The following is a 17,368-nucleotide window of genomic DNA, read 5'->3' as shown; positions in this document are numbered from 1 at the left end:
TACTTTACTGGATTGCAGGTTTCATTTTAAATGGATACACTTGCCATTTTTTCCCTTCAGTATACACTCAATAGCCCATAATGACAAAGAGAAAACATGTATTCAGAAATGTCTTTTTAAATTTCTCTGTCCATCCATCCATCCATTATCCATCCCGCTATATCCTAACTACAGGGAGACGGGGATCTGCTGGAGCGAATCCCAGCCAACACAGGGCGCAAGGCAGGAAACAAACCCCGGGCAGGCTGCCAGCCCACCGCAGTATATCTCTCTATTATAAAAGAAAATCTTGAGACGAGACTATTGCCAAGAGATTCTTTCAAGGCATGCTCTCCTCTCAACGGCTTTTGAATGCTTTTCTCAGGCACAGTTCCTGCGCTCTCAGCTCTTATGAATTTAAACGTTTTCCTCACTAAGTTCCCAATTAAAGAAGACTTATTATGTCCAAATCTTATAGAAGAATTTCATCCTGAAGGGTTATCAACAGAAGAAACGAGTACATGGGCAATCCTAACACTGAAAAACGATAAAATCAAACGAATTTAATGTGAAAATTGTTCATCAGTTAACATGGAAAATTGGTCAAATGCGTATCAATAGACTGTGCTGAAACAGTAGGTGGTGATTGTGCAGAAAATGAAAATATCAACTTACAATATCACATAGAATATCTACAACCATTAACACAGTCCGGTCTTCCACCACCCGAATTACTGTTAAAAGAAAGGATGTATCGTAATGCTATCGCGTAATTTATGTCTGAGTAATGGGCTGTGCAATAGGACAAGATTAGTTGTATTCAAAATTGGTCGAACAATTCTGACGTAAAATTTTAATGGGCAACAAGAAAGGTAATGTAGTACATCTTCAGGGGATAACATTTGACACCAAAGGAGGTCTTGACATGCCATTCGTATTAAAACGTTTACAGTTTCCCATTAGAACAACTTTTGCAAAGACAATTAACAAATCACAGGGACAAACATTCGAAAAAGTCGTTTTATTTATTAGAGAGAAACAAACGATATACACTGACAGGCAGTTATATGTTGCTTGGTCACGATGAAAGTCCAAACACGGAATCAAAATTCAATGCAATATTGAAGAAAAGTTCATTCCAAATATTGTTTTTACTGAAATTTTACAGTAAAAACAATAAGTTTAAAAATTATTTGCATGTTAATTTCAAAGCCAATCAGAACAAAAACGTATAATGCAACAAATACCTCTAACGCAACATGACACAATTTTCTTTCAATTTATTACATTTTACGCTTTTTTTTAATATGGTTAATTACTCGCTGTAATGTAAAATAGTTGGTTCCATTATGTATATGTAACAATTCCTATGAAAATAACAATCTGTTTAAATTGTGCATCCGCTTCCCCTTACACGAGGGACAGAACTGCGAAGTGGCTGGGCCGGGGGTTGGCGAGTGAAGCGAGCGGGGGCAGAGCCTCCCATAGTTTATTAAAAATCAAAAACTGAAATGTCTCCTTCTCCCAGGTTTTCAGGAGAAGTGGTCCTTGTGATTATAGAGTGTGCTGCCTGAGAGCACCAGTGATTGTACAGACACACTGGCCATGTTCCAGCTGTGGCTCCCAGACAATGTGGAAAATGCCTTTTTTAGTTTATTAAAGTCCTTAGCCATATACATTACAGTGTGTTAATACTGACTAGGCAACCTTCACATACTGTACATACGGACATGATGCTGTTTTTCCACCCTGTATTGTCAATGCTGTCTTGCTTTGCAGTCCCTTCAGGCAGTCCTCCTATGGCATTGTCATGTAGTCCCCCCAATACAGCAGTGAAATCTCACATGTAAAGCTCTCACATGAAGAGAAAACCACCAGATGTGCTGTTTCTGCAGTTGAAATACGAGAGCCTTCTATCTGAAAGATTCTTGAAGCTCCTCTGTGGACTGTGTAACCTGTGGCCAGAAAACTCAGTGTGATGGCCAGTCTGAGACCCTTTTAGATAAAAGTGGTGCTGTTCTTTCCAGCAGCATGTCAGATTCTTCTTTGGTCATCCAGTGCCACTCTCCAAGTCCTGTTCTGTCATTCACCTGCTATCAGACAAAACAAGGATGGGTCATGGATCAGTACCATTTTAAAAAGACCCAGCAGGAAGCAATTCACTCCATGGGTGGAGCAGGTTCACTGCTGGGAAATGAACTGAGGAAAGGAAGATCAGTTTCCAGTTGTGCCTCAAAGCCTTGATGGTGACAAACTAACCACAACAACCTGTCATGACACATATAATAATGTTGTACTGTCCTTGACCCAACAAGTTTTTATGGTGTATGTTTTTTTGCCTCTCCACAAAAGAGGGCTGTGGCTACAGCTAAGGTGATGAATGCCAGCTTGTTTTCCAGGTTGTTTGTTTCCTTTCTTATTCCAGTGTGCCCCCATGTTGATTAACGGCCCTCACTGAAGCGACCTGTTTAGTAGAAGACGAGACGGAATACTGTGACCCGGAAACTCTTCACAGTTGCTACTCTGTCACTGGTTGGTTTAAAATACATTACAGTATTGTCTCAGTATCAGTGGGGGCACGCGTAAGGTACGGTTAACATTTTTTGGTTTCATCTTTTGTGTCCATATTCATCCATCCATTCATCCATTATCCAACCTGCTATATCCTAACTACAGGGTCACGGGGGTCTGCTGGAGCCAATCCCAGCCAACAACCGGGAAGCGAACCCAGGTCTCCTTACTGCGAGGCAGCAGCGCTACCCACCGTGTGCCACCGTGCCGCCTGTGTCCATATTCAGCACTGGTATGTTTCCTAAATTAGAACACAAATCTCTCAAGTCTTTGTTTTGCTACCCAGTATCGGTCAGCTTGCGGATGTGAACTCTGGAATGCAGAGCAGGGCTTTGAGCCGAGGCTGTCTGGAGGTGACATGTGTGATTAGCCGGCCATAAATGAGAGGAACCTTTTTTTTTTTTTTTTGTGGGGAAAATATTAATTTACATAACAAATTTGAATATGTATGACTTTCCCGGTTTGTATTTAAAGATATTTTCATGCAAGTATCCAGGTACAATAAAATTGCTGTGTTGATAGGGACTTTTTTTATTAAAGTAGAATAATTTAATTTTTTTAAGTGATGTACATTTTTGGACTAATTGGTAAAAGTTTGTTGCATGGGGTTCAGACAAAGGTGTATCTAACTTCTTTTTAAAAGAAAGATGACTGAGAGATTGAGGTAGACCTAAGTTTGGGGTATATAATATTAAAAGTGGTAATAATAATAATAATACTAAAAGTGGTACCTTTGGATGTATATATGAAAGAAGTGCTACTTTATGTGTATATTTTGTGAAAGCAAATGCCAGAGCAACAGAGCCACATTTCTGTGCTAAGAACCCAACCTTGGTTTCAGCCTTGCCAGACACCCTCAGAAGTAATAACATTCAAGCCAGCTGACATGCTGTCCACTCTGAAGTTGTGCCAAGTCCTCCACCGTGATGCCAGGTTTACTCACTTTCAGAGAAACAAACCTCAGTAGCAGGGCAACACCTTCTGTCTTTGGGCCTGAATTTTCCATTTTGATGTTTGACTTTTTCCACAGGTAATCTGTGGTATGAAACTTTAATCTACAGCTTTATATGTCATCCTCCTCTGAAGAAGAAGAAGAGTAGTAAAGTGATTTACACCATTTATTTTTATGTTAACTCGTGTGGTAATGCTCAGGATTTGTGGATATGTTAATATTCATCCATCCATCCATTTTCTAACCCGCTGAATCCGAACACAGGGTCACGGGGGTCTGCTGGAGCCAATCCCAGCCAACACAGGGCACAAGGCAGGAAACAATCCTGGGCAGGGTGCCAACCCACCGCAGTATGTTAATATTCCTTTCCTTAAATTTCCAGTCCTCCCGGTTTAACAGTGTACTGCCACAGTATATCTGTTTTATCATGTGTGATTAAACTCAGATGAATGGTACAATCAATTAAAGAATAGATTTGAAAAATCAAACTGACAGACATACCACCAAGACCATGTCCGGTGCTCATTGTAAGAGCCATTTGTTAGTTGGTTAGCTTATGTGAAGTTGACAGAAGTGTTTTCCTAGTTATGGTAACACGTTTGCCTACACTGTATATTAGCACATAGTCAATGGGAGGTTCTCTTATAACCCCTTCAAGCTAAACTGTAAGTGGGATATTGTTATTTTTTCTTCTCATTCTGACTATAGACAAGTTCAGCTATGATCTGCCTTGCTGTTGGCAAGGCATCGAGGGCAAACCGTTTCAAAGCGCACTGAGCGTATTGAGGTGCTAAAGTGGAGCCTATGTAAGTTTGCCACAGAAAAGTAACAACTTTTAATAAGAGTTTAAGAAGAGAAAACTAAGATTGTAATTAAACAGAAAAGAAACCTTTTCTCCCTTTTGCTTTTATTCTGCATGTGTAATAACTTTTTTTCTATTTTTTTTTTTTTTTTTTTTATTTGTTCCTTTCTTTTAAATTTTCACTAAAGATTTAAGACAAACTTTTTGGACATTTGTTTTTACACATTTGCTGGATCCTGCCCTGCAAACTCGGTAGCTGATTAACTTTAGGAACCTAAAAAAGATGCAGCTACACTGACCCTGAACATAATGTTCGCCATCCCGTTTATATTTTGCTTTTTAAAATAGTTCATCACTGATGGGTTATATGGACACGACTGGATAAAAGTTAAAAAAATAAAGTGTCCTATACCAGGGGTCGCCAACTCCGGTCCTGGAGGACCACCGTGGCTGCAGGTTTTCATTCTAACCCTTTTCTTAATGAGTGACCTGTTTTTGCTGCTATGTAACTTCTTTTGAACTAATTTGAATGGACTTGCTCTTGAAGACTCAGACTCCTTAATTGTTTATTTTTCCTTAATTAGCAGCCAAAGAATAATGAGATACAAAATGAGCCAAAACAACTGGTGTCCATCATACAATATCTCAAAATAAAGAAAGATGAAGGTCTCAGAAATGTTGATCTGCTCAGATACTCAAAACATTTTAAAAGTCCTCTTAGAAAAGAGAAAATCAACAATTTCTGAAATGTCTGCTAATGCACCGCGAGAGCAGCAACAAGCCACGGAATTAAAGAACGGGTTTAATTAACAACAAGAATTGGCACCTCATTAAACAGCTGGTTGGAGTGAAATTGGTTGGAGTTTGAGGCCCTGACTTACAGTATTTGGTCTTCTGTTGGCTCCCTCACTGCACATTTCATTTCTGTTTGGGTGCCGTTTAAGGAAAGAAATGAAGCAATAAAGAGGAATGATGACGAAATCTTAAAAAAGCAATTCAATTTAAGTGAATTCACAAGAAGTTAATTAGCAGCACAAACAGGGAACTCGTTAAAAAAAAGGTTAGAATGAAAACTTGCAGCCACAGTGGTCCTCCAGGACTGGAGTTGGCGACTCCTGTCCTATACCAAGTCACCTTCTTGGCAGTAGGTTTTGTGAAGACTGAGTATGAGAAAGAGAGGAATCACACTGGGCATGAGAATAAACTTCTGTTTACCACTGTGGACGGACACAAACTGCCGGTAGACAACTGGTGTTTTCAGGGCTCCAGACATCTGACTGAGGGGGTACCAGTTAAAGAAAGATGTCCCGGAGAGAGAGAGAGAGGCCATAAGGCTGCTGTAATTCCTCTGGGCTGCTACGAGTGAAGCACAGAGAGTGAGGTGGTGGGAGTCAAGTTGTCATTTAAATGGAGAACAGGCCCAGCAACTACACTTATTTAGTGTCTTAGATTATTTAGATTTCTTGGATGCAATGGTGTTACAGTCAGAGGGTGTTTTGGCTTTGGTTCTTTTTAGACTTTAGAGACATCCCTGAAGTGATTCCTAGTCAGCATCTTGAAACGTTCCTAGTGTAAGGTGTAAAGGACCTGAGTGAGTTTGGAGAGAAAGCTCACTAACAAGAAGAAAGACGGGCCAGAGCTTTAGAGGCCGAGGGTCAGCAGGGCCAGCTATGCTTTTGTATTTGTGTTCTGCCTCTGTACGCTGTACCTTTGCTTGTTTTGCAGCATAATAAAGTCAATTTGCCATACTGAGAATATCTAGTGGCATTACAGGTTCTGGGCGGCACGGTGGCGCAGTGGTAGCACTGCTGCCTCGCAGTTAGGAGACCCGGGTTCACTTACGGGGTCCTCCCTGCGTGGAGTTTGCATGTTCTCCCCGTGTCTGCATGGGTTTCCTCCGGGCGCTCCGGTTTCCTCCCACAGTCCAAAGACATGCAGGTTAGGTGGATTGGTGATTCTAAATTGGCCCTAGTGTGTGCTTGGTGTGTGGGTGTGTTTGTGTGTGTCCTGCGGTGGGTTGGCACCCTGCCCAGGATTGGTTCCTGCCTTGTGCCCTGTGTTGGCTGGGATTGGCTCCAGCAGAACCCCGTGATCCTGTGTTCGGATTCAGCGGGTTGGAAACTGGATGGATGGATGGATTACAGGTTCTCTGCATGTGTTTATAGCAGGGCCTTCTTTTTGAAAAAACATGAAGTATCCTTCAAATTATATCACATCCTTGAAGAATCCTGATTTCACAACCATTAACTCAGTTAAATCAAATGAAGCCACACCCGTGAGTGTATTCTTTATAAAGTGTTCAAACTGGCTGTGATCATTTGCTAAGGTAACCTAAAGAAAAGCCAAGCAAAATGACCCCTTTTATTGGCTAACTAAAAAGATTACAATATGCAAGCTTTTGGGGCAACTCAGGCCCCATTCTTCAGGTAAGATGTTACCTCGAAAGCTTGCATATTGTAAAATAAAAGGGGTCATTTTGCTTGGTTTTTCTCTACATTCATAATGGCTAACACGGTACAACACCCTAGTACTAAGATAACCTAACAAAATGGGATCAGTGAATATTGTGAATTGCATCCTTCCCCACTCTTGTACCTCACACATTCCCTACCAGTATTCAGACTTCCTTTCCCTCGCTGCATGGATTATTCTGATTGTATGAGTTCTATGGTCATAGTTCTTAGCTATGATCTCTCCTGGCCTGTTATGAAATTAAATGTAGAATAGTAAGTGGGCGATTTGACCCTAAAGCATTAATGAGTAAGTCATTCCTTGGCTCTTGTGTATCTCAGTTGGCAATTCAGATTATACTCAAACCTGCATGTTAAAGCATTCAGAATTCAAATGTTCTGTGGTGTTCGAGTGTTTTCCGAAAGAAGTTTGACAATATGTTAGTAAAAATACACGTATTTGGGATGTTATGAGCATATCAATTGATGACTTGATACAGTATGTGGATTATGCAAAATGAGTAACGAGATTTTTGTTTCCATGATCTCTTTGATATAATTTGATGTTGCCTAGCGTTGGACACCATAGATGCCTGTTCTAACAGAAGTTTTGTATATCTGCTGGGCCCTTGAGCAAGGCCCTTAACCTTCAATTGCTCCAGGGGCGCTGTACAATGGCTCACCTGGCGCTCTGACCCCAAGGGGTATGCGAAAAGATGCATTTCACTGCATGTTCTCCTGTATTACTATGTATGTGACAAATAAATAAAGAAAAGAATTATAAAAACATGAGATTACATTTTTTTTCTCAGCCGTCACTACAAACGATGTGGGGTAAATAACAGCTGACAAAAATATAATGTTGGAGTGGAGTGTTCCTTTGGGCTGAGAAGTGAAGCTGCCACCAACAAAACGCAAGTATTAGGGCTGAAACTCTGTTGAATTTGGGTTGATTATAAAAATATATATCTTTGCCTCTTGTCACATCTCCTTTCATACTTAAGTTCTCAAGTTTATGTAAATACTGTATGTGTCTTTCTGCAGATTTACAAGCCGGTGGCAGCCTCACCTTGCCTTCATTGGTCCAGACCTCCCTTCAGCACCGATCACGGCAGATGCTTCATAATGAAAATACGCAGAAATCAACGTTGGGATCAGAGATACGAGCCTCTGTTAAGGAAAGGTCTGTTGTAAAACAAACAAGTATAGATATAATCAACACTCAACTACAGGTAATAAATTCTGCAAATTTGTTTGTCTGCCAAAAGTGGAGGAAAGATTTTAGACACAAAGCTAAATACAAAGCTAGTAAGTTGAGCCATTTGAGACAGAAGGTGTATTGTTGTTCTGAATGTGGCAAACGGTTTTCCTCCAGTGGCCATCTTCACACCCACACAAGAGTTCACACCGGAGAGAAGCCATATTGTTGTTCGGAATGTGGGAAGCGGTTTTCTGACAATGGGCAATTTCAGAGACATGCAAGAGTTCACACTGGAGAGAGGCCATACAGTTGTCCCGAGTGTGGCAAACGATTCAAGTACAGTCGCAGTCTTCAGATCCACTCAAGACTTCACACTGGAGAGAAGCCATACTGCTGTTCAGAATGTGGGAAACGGTTCCCACAGTTAAGTAATCTTCAGTGCCACACAAGAGTTCACACAGGAGAGAAACCCTATTGTTGTTCTGAATGTGGTGCACGATTCTCCACCAGTGGGCACCTTCAAATCCATAAAAGAATACATACAGGAGAAAAGCCCTATTGCTGTTCTGAATGTGGTAAGCGATTCTCTGACAACAGGCAATTTCAGAGACACAGCAGAGTTCACACTGGAGAGAGGCCATACTGTTGTCCTGAATGTGGAAAACAATTCAAATACAGTAGCAGTCTCCATAAACACAAAAGACTTCACACTGGAGAGAAGCCATACTGCTGTCCTGAGTGTGGCAGACAGTTCTCACAATTGAGCAATCTTCAGAGCCACACTAGAATTCACACGGGAGAGAAGCCATACTGCTGTTCTGACTGTGGCAGAGGATTTGCAACCAGTGGGCATCTGCAGAGCCATGTTCGAACGCACACTGGAGAGAAGTCCTATTGCTGTTCTGAGTGTGACAAACAATTCTATGATGAAAGTGGTCTTCGGAGACACACAAGAATTCACACCGGCAAGAAGTCTTTCTGCTGCTCCGAATGTGGCAAGGGATTCTTGCGCCGGAGCAATCTTCAGAGACACACACAAATTCATACGGGAGAGAAGCCATACTGCTGTTTTGAATGTGGCAAAGGGTTTTCCACCAGTGGGCATCTTCGGAACCACACAAGGACTCACACGGGAGAGAAGCCGTATTCTTGTTCTGATTGTGGCAAGGGATTCTCTGACAGAAGATGTCTTCAGAAGCACTCAAAAATTCACATTGGAGAAGAGCAAAAATAATTGAGTAATTAAATCCTATAAGGAGCAAAATCTTCAGTGATCTACAAAAACTAACATATTAACTTGTGAGGACCTGATCCTCTGAGCGGTAAATGACAAACTCTGAATTCCGTACAGAGTACAAACATTAGGGAGCAAAAAACAGAAACATGGAAGCTATTTAGAGCAGTGGTTGTCTGCTCTTGTACCCCTCCTGTCCCCCCTAGCTGTGGGGTTTTATTCCAACTACTTTCACAATCACTGCATCATTCTTATCTGTAACTGCTCACATGGTTTAGTCATTTTTTTTTCGACCAATGTTTCTAAGACATTCTTAAATATTTGTTTTCTGTAACTTTAGAAAGTACATGCTTCTTCTGTAGTTTTCTTTGTAATTGTAGATTATCTGTAGGGTTTACTACAGATGATAATGATTAGCAATATGCAGTACAGTTTGTGGCCAAAAGTGTTGAGAATGACCCAAGTGTTGGTTTTCACAAAGTTTGCTGCTTCAGTGTTTTGAGATCTTTTTTGTCAGATGTTCCTATGGTATACTGAAGTAGAATTACAAGCATTTCCTAAGTTTCAAAGGCTTTCATTGACAATTACATTAAGTTTATGCACAGAGTCCATATTTGCAGTGTTGGCCCTTCTTTCTTTATCAAGACCTCTGCAATTCGTCCTGGCAGGCTGTCAATCAACTTCTGGGCCAAATCCTGACCGAATGGTACCAAGACATCCTGCGAGAGCAATGCCTCTCAACCATCCAAGATCAGTTTGGTGACCCACAATGCCTTTGCCAGCTTGATGGGGCACTGGGCCTTAAGGCAAAAGTGAGAACCAAGTGGCAAAACATCAACATTTGGGGTCCTTGGCCAGGAAACTCCCCATTGAGAACTTGTGGTCAATCCTCAAGAGGCGGGTGGACAAACAAAAACCCACCAATTCTGACAGACTCCAAGCATTGATTATGTAAGAATGGACTGCTGCCATCAGTCAGGATTTGGCCCAGAAGTTGATTGACAGCCTGCCAGGGTGAATTGCAGAGGTCTTAAAAAAGAAAGAAGGGCCAACACTGCAAATATGGACTCTGTGCATAAACTTAATTCTCTTTAATAAAATCCCTGTGTGCGTCCATGTGTCCGTGTGTGTGTGTGTCTTCTGGTGAAGTGCGCATGCGCGGGGCACGGTGCGATGCTTCAAAGGCCGCCTGACGCATCACACAAGACAGAGAGGGTGGGACCTATAAAATATCGCGCGGCCGATCCAATGGGATTTCGGTAAATGAGGTAAAACCTAAAACATAACGCACGAAAAATCCAATCGGGTACTGAGACGCGGAGACCAGCTTCCCCAAAGAGGTGGGATTAGTGTTTGTTGTTCACTCTGAGGATGTCAGATTTGCAATTAACAAACTTGGCCCGGTAAAGTGTTTTCCTAAATGTACAAATTTTCATGATATTACAATAGGATGACTTTTAAAAGTAGATTTATTTCGCGCACATAAAATCCATTGCTGGGGAGACGCCACACATACAATAATCAGCTGCACGCCAGCACAGATTAAAATACTTGCTGGAGAGACATATTACTGTGAGAGAAAATTAAAGGCACACAGTACAGTGACGCATATTACAGCCACATACAAGCCAGTATTACTGTAACAGAAAATAGAAGGTCCTTTACCATTTAATATAGACTGTTCCTACTAATGTTTATGCACTACTATTCTAGCGCCTGTTATTGTAACAGGCTTAATGTCTAGTCTGTCAATAAAAGCCTTTGAAATTTAATGCTTGTAATTCTACTTCAGAGTACCATAGAAACATCTGACAAAAAGATCTAAAAACACTAAAGCAGAAAACTTTTTAAAACCAACACTTGGGTCATTCTCAACACTTTTGACTATGACTGTACATACAGACTTGGATAAATGTGTTGGTCCCCTTACAGCTCACTGACAAAGTGCTGTATGCCTCCTCAAAAGTGACAAAATGAAAGGCATGTGTCCCCTGTATACCTGCATGCCTTTGACATGTCATCCTGTAAAGCAAAGCAAGTGTGAAAAGTGATCAAAGTGTGGCTTATTCTACAAAGATATTCTAAAATGGCCTGAGCACATTGGTAGGGACTCTGAGAAAAGATCCTAAATAATTACATTTGAGTGATTTTTCAAACTAGCAGTTTTCTTGAATTTGTATCACTCATATCTCCAGTCGTGCAATCAGTCATTCTGCCTGTTTAAATGGAGAACAGGAGACACTCTGCTGTTTGGTGTCCTTGCATGACCCACATTGAACATGGAAAGCAAAAGAGAGAGTTGTGTAAGGATATCAGAAAGAAAATCCTAGACAAGCATGTTAAAGGCAAAGGCTAGAAGACCATCTCCAGTCGGCTTGATGTTCCTGTGGCAACAGCTGCAAATATCGTTAAGAAGATGAAGGTCCATGGGACAGTAGCCAACATCCCTGGATGTGGCCACAAGAGGAAAATCCACCCGAGAATGGACAGAAAAACGGTGAGAATGGCAGGCAAAAAGCCAAAGAGGTATAAGCTGAAATCAAAGAACTCGAGGGCCAGCTGATCACACGGTCCGTTGCTTTTTGAGTGACAGTGGACTCAATGGAAGAAGACCCAGGAGGACACCACTGTTGAAAGAAAGACATAAAAAAAGCCAGACTGGAATTTGCTAAAACACATATTGACAAACCACAATGCTTCTTGAAGAATGTCTTTTGGACAAAAGACACCGAACTGGAGCTTTGTGGCAAGTCATATCACCTCTATGTCCATAGATTGAAAAAAATGAAGATTTCAAAAGAAAGAACACCATAGTTACTGTGAAACATGGAGGAGGCTCGGTTATGTTTTGGGGCTGCTTGGCTGAGTGTGACACAGGATGCCTTGAGTCTGTGCTGGGAGCAATGAAACCTCAAGACTATCAAGACCTTCTGGAGTGAAACGTACTGCCCAGGGTCAGACAGCTCGGTGTCAGTCACAGGTTAAGGATGAGCCAAAACACACAGCTAAGAGCATCAAGAAGGGCTAAGAACAAAGCATTGGACTATTATGAAGTGGCCTTTGTGGACGCTGAAAGTCGGTAACAACAGGAGACAAACACCAGTTCAAAGTAAAAAGCAATTTCTTTATTCTTGGTGATTTAAAGAGACTGCAGCCCCTCTCAGCTCAGTGCCACTGTGAATTTCCCCCTGGGATTAATAAATTATCTATCTATCTGGTCAGATCAGACAGCCTGCAGCCTGTTAGCAGGGGGACTCCCTCTTTATACCTAGTTTTTTATTAAACAAAAAAAAATATATATATGGCAGTTCCTTTTGAGGTTATACATAAATTACAATAGCTTGCGACTCCCTGAATTGGAATGTGCACATTGCTTCTTTCAGATAAAGAGGTTACCAGGGCACTCACAGTTTTAAGAAATATGCTCAAATAGTTTTAAGCAAGAGTTCAGAAACAGTCACAACTGACTTATAATATCACAGGGTGTTCTGTTAGTATCAAGATGTCAGCAGTTTCCCATAAAAGAATGCACTGTGAACAAGCTTAAGAGAAAGAATATTTACAATTAGGGCGCTTCAGTCTTTCCAAATAATAAAAGTATGATGCTAATAGAACTATATGAAGCGTGACCCTTGTGTATTAAATAAGAACGTGTTAAGCTAGCTGAACAAATGTAATCTAATGCAGATACTAAAGCTATAAGAATGTAATTTCTTATAGTTAATGTAATGTACTGAACTAACTTTTATGTAACCTTTGATATTGTATAAGTTATGTGCGTGCAGAAAGAATGATGAAGTGAGTATTGTCTAAATTTGCTTAGGTTGCACACATCCTGTGACAGTTAGCTGGGAGATCGCTGCAGTTGCTCTTGTGTGTGTTGATGCTGACAAGGGCTATTGCTTAAGACTGTGAGTGTGCTGATAACTCTTTTAACTGTTAGAAACACTGTGTGCGCTCCTGTATGTTCCAATCCAGGGTGTGACCGCAAGCTATAATGATCTACTGTATGTATGACCTCAAAATGAACTGCCATATTTCCTCTTTTTGTTTAAGAATAAAGACTGGTTATAAAAAGAGAGAAACTTCCTGCTTTGGGCAGGTTGTCTGATCTGACCTGTCAGTAGCAACTTGAGCTGGCAGGCGGGCAGCCTCTCTGACCCACCAAGAATAAAGAAATTGTTTTTTACTTTTTATTGGTGTCCACCTTCTGTTGTTCTTAATGCAGTCCCTGGTATTTAACTACTTATAATCATTACAGTTAATAATATTTCTTCCTCACCTTCTATGAGCCCTGATTTGAATCCTGCTGAATATCTAAGGCAGCGGTTCTCAAACTGTGGGGCGCGCCCCGAAGTAACAAAAAAAGGGGGCACGAATGTTGCCATATGTGGCATAATTTCGCTATTCGTAGGACGTAGGAATAAATGTTATTAGGGTTTCAAAAAAATGTTAGGGGGACGCGATTAAAACTGTTATGAAAACTCGGGTCGCAAATACTTAAAAGGTTGAGAAACGCTGATCTAATGAAAGAACTGAAATAGCAGCCTGAAGAAGACCCTCTTCAAACCGGACACACCTGGAGCAGCTTGACCAAGAAGAGTGGGCCAGATGACCTGCAGACAGGGGCAGACTTCTCATGGAGAGCTCGGGGAATTGCTTGATTGTAAAGTCTAAAGGTTGTGCAACAAAATACGAGGTTAAGGGTCCCATCCTGCCATTTTCATGTGTGTTATTATTTGAAATAACCTGTTGAATCAGAACTCTAAAGCAAAGTCTGACTACATGCAGAATAAACAATGATGGGTGCCCATTACTTTTTTCCATTTCAGGTTATTTCGGTGAGAACTGTGGATTCCTCTGTTTCCATGGAGGAGGTACCAACACATTTGTCCAAGTTGCAAAACGCCAACCTTGCTAATGGGGAGTATAGGCTTCACTGCCATTTTGCCTCGTCTGCTCGTTAGTTATCGCTCGCATTTAGCTTTGCCTGCATTTTTAAGGGAGCAAATTCATGGCAAAGACAATACAAGAATTTAAAGTTCTGGCAAACATACAAATATTTCAGAATTTCTTGGATAGAAAAGGACAACTGAATAAGCCTCAGTTCTTCTTTGGTTACTCTTGGGTTTATAAAGATGTGCAGGTTGGTTTAATGTTCTGCTACTGGGTGCAAATTTAAAGGCCACAAGAGCAGGAAGAACAAAAAAGGAGCAGAAGATGGAATTGTGACAAGGAACTAGAAAGGGTCAAAACCAGGAATCAACCAACCAAAGTGACAAAACAGTCCTGAAACTGAGCCAAAAGATAGAATGTCCAAACTAAGAATCACTTGTGGACATTTTCAAAAGTATGCACAGTTCTGGATGACACACCATAAGAAGATGATGTCACAATGACATATGGGATTAATAACAACACTCTTAAAATGGCAGCACCCATAAAAAATAAATAAATAAATAAAACAGATCAAGAGCCCTGGCCAAGAGTTTAGGAAGAGTGAAATACTGACTGTTGGACAAGGAGATACCAGGCTTGTGATGATGGAAGGATAGAAAACACTCCTTTGCATCCATCTCTACAGATCATCTTACTGAGCAAAACTACATGCATTTGTTTGTCCATTTGTTCCCAGTGCTGTAACTTTGGTTCAAAGTTAATACACTGGGAGTCATCAGCAGGTGGCACCACTCTCATCTCCCGTAACGTCTGCAGAAGCCACGATGCCAAAGACTCCTGCTGCAGAAGAACATGCAACAGCTAAGTATGAGTACAGGCTCTCTTAGGCAAACAACAGACGTTGAAAAGTGGTGGGAACTGGCGTCTTGAAGCATGTGGTTTAAGTGGGGTGTGTGTGTGTGTGGGGGGGGGGGGGGATAGTTTTACACTGGCCTTTGTGTTTGGAGTGCACGCTGCACAGAAAGAGAGACGACCTTTAGCATCACCCTGACAAGACGTCTGCATTGCCACTCAAACTAGCAGAAATGAGAACTCCGTGGACCAAAGAAGCTTTTGAAGCAGCTCTGCATCGGGGCTTGACTGGACTCCTCCCTCATCATCATACGTATCCTTGTGGAAGGATGTTTTAAAAAAATCAATTAAATACATCCATCCATCCATCCATTGTCTTCCGCTTATCCGAGGTCGGGTCGCAGGGGCAGCAGCTTGAGCAGAGATGCCCAGACTTCCCTCTCCCCAGCCACTTCTTCTAGCTCTTCTGGGAGAATCCCAAGGCGTTCCCAGGCCAGTCGGGAGACATAGTCCCTCCAGCGTGTCATGGGTCTTCCCCAGGGCATCCTCCCGGTTGGATGTGCCCGGAACACCTCACCAGGGAGGCGTCCAGGAGGCATCCTGATCAGATGCCAGAGCCACCTCATCTGACTCCTCTCAATGCGGAGGAGCAGCGGCTCTACTCTGAGCCCCTCCCGGATGACTGAGCTTCTCACCCTATCTTTAAGGGAAAGCCCAGACACCCTGCGGAGGAAACTCATTTCAGCCGCTTGTATTCGCGATCTCGTTCTTTCGGTCACTACCCATAGTTCATGACCATAGGTGAGGGTAGGAACATAGATCGACTGGTAAATTGAGAGCTTCGCCTTGCGGCTCAGCTCCTTTTTCACCACGACAGACCGATGCAGCGCCCGCATTACTGCGGATGCCGCACCGATCCGCCTGTCGATCTCACGCTCCATTCTTCCCTCACTCGTGAACAAGACCCCGAGATACTTGAATTAAATACATTTTCTACTTATTATTGTTATTACTGTGCTTTATTATTTCTGCTTTATTGCAATAGTGAGTGTACATTGTTTGATTGGCTCAAGGTCTGGTGCCATAGGGGTTAGCGGAGAAGAAGGGAGACCCTCAACAAGTGGGCACCTGCTTTGGTAAGTGACTCTCAGATCTGAAGACAGCCATTTGGTCTGCTTATGCCAACTAGCAAGTCTCTTTGCGTGAGGTAGCTGTGCATGTGTGGGTGGGCGCTATAAAGCACTTACACACAAGTCTCACTTTGCTTATTAAGGCAACTGTCTGTGTACACACGGGGTGCTATAAAGCAGATGTACCTGCTATTTATGGACACACCATTGTTAACTAGAACTACACTGCATATGTGAACCAAAATAACAAACAGAGGAACTTCCACCATATTATAAGGCCCCACTTGGATCCATTAATCATGTCTTAAAGTATGCACCTCTGCCTGCATTTTTTTTGTCTTCCAGGGTAAAGACATTGGGATCGGGACCCCTAAACCTGCACAAACTACTAATAAACTGTAAAAAGCCAAATGTCCCCCTGTAGACTAAGTTCTATTCTACTAAGTTCTATTATGTAGTGCCTTTCATCTATCTACTTATTATATAGTGCCTTTCATTTATCTACTTATTATATAGTGCCTTTCATTTATCTACTTATTATATAGCTCCTTTCATCTAATCATCACACCTAATGCTAAGAGTCTTTGTTCAAGAAGTAGGACAGTATTTTTTAAAGTGTCTGTGGACATCAGGCCTCTGATTCAGCAGCTTTTCCTACAATAAAAGACTTCTCAAGACAAACGGGCTGCTGCTTTCTGCAAGAGCAGCACCCCCTAATGTTTCATTGAACTGTGACACCTTTTGCTCCTAAATATTTCTTTTTAAATTTTAACTCACTCCATTTTTCTTGTTACCTCTTCTTTATGTCATTCTAAATAGGCAGCTTCATTCACCTCCACATGAGAAGTGTGATGGACGGGGAGATTGATCAGAAATGAACAATTTTCATAACTTTTTACTAAAGTATTCCATTGCATGGGTTGTTCTATGTGTAAAGAATGTGTTCTGTGAGTCATATTCATTTTTGAAGAAGATAAAAGCCAGCAGGATGGCGTGTTGTCTCTGTACTTTTGTTGGATTCTTCTCATATTCCTAAAAGAAGTGTTATTTAGGGTTGATGGCCGTTTCCAAATTGGGTCTTTTAACTATAAAGGGGTGAGTGTGAGACAAACTGGGGTTCCTTCCAATCCTGTATGCTGCAGGAATGGGCTCTGGCCCAACTCGAACCTGAAAAGTTTAGGTTCCGTTATTCTGCGAAGTTAATTCCCGTAAGTTTGAGTGCTACCCGAGTAGCGCGCCGCAGTGGGACTTTTATTTTGACATCACGTATGCTGCTTACAGTACCGGAAGGACTCTTT

The 17,368-nt window shown here is 41.7% G+C and overlaps 1 protein-coding gene across 1 annotated transcript; it reads left to right on the top strand.

The window, feature by feature from the left end:
- Positions 1–7,759: 7,759 nt before the first annotated feature.
- On the top strand, positions 7,760–9,361 carry LOC127527454 (gastrula zinc finger protein XlCGF26.1-like). The gene has a single exon (XM_051926295.1). It carries the CDS (start codon positions 7,783–7,785, stop codon positions 9,187–9,189), a length of 1,407 nt encoding a protein of 468 aa, XP_051782255.1. The 5' UTR covers positions 7,760–7,782; the 3' UTR covers positions 9,190–9,361.
- The last annotated feature ends 8,007 nt before the right edge of the window (positions 9,362–17,368 follow it).

The sequence above is a fragment of the Erpetoichthys calabaricus genome, chromosome 1 (assembly GCF_900747795.2).
Source record: "Erpetoichthys calabaricus chromosome 1, fErpCal1.3, whole genome shotgun sequence".
Lineage (NCBI taxonomy): Eukaryota > Metazoa > Chordata > Cladistia > Polypteriformes > Polypteridae > Erpetoichthys > Erpetoichthys calabaricus.
This window is presented reverse-complemented; position numbering and strand designations above follow the sequence as displayed.

Coding starts and splice junctions, on each gene's coding strand:
- LOC127527454 (XM_051926295.1), top strand. CDS start 7,783: ATGTGTCTTTCTGCAGATTTACAAGCCGGTGGCAGCCTCACCTTGCCT.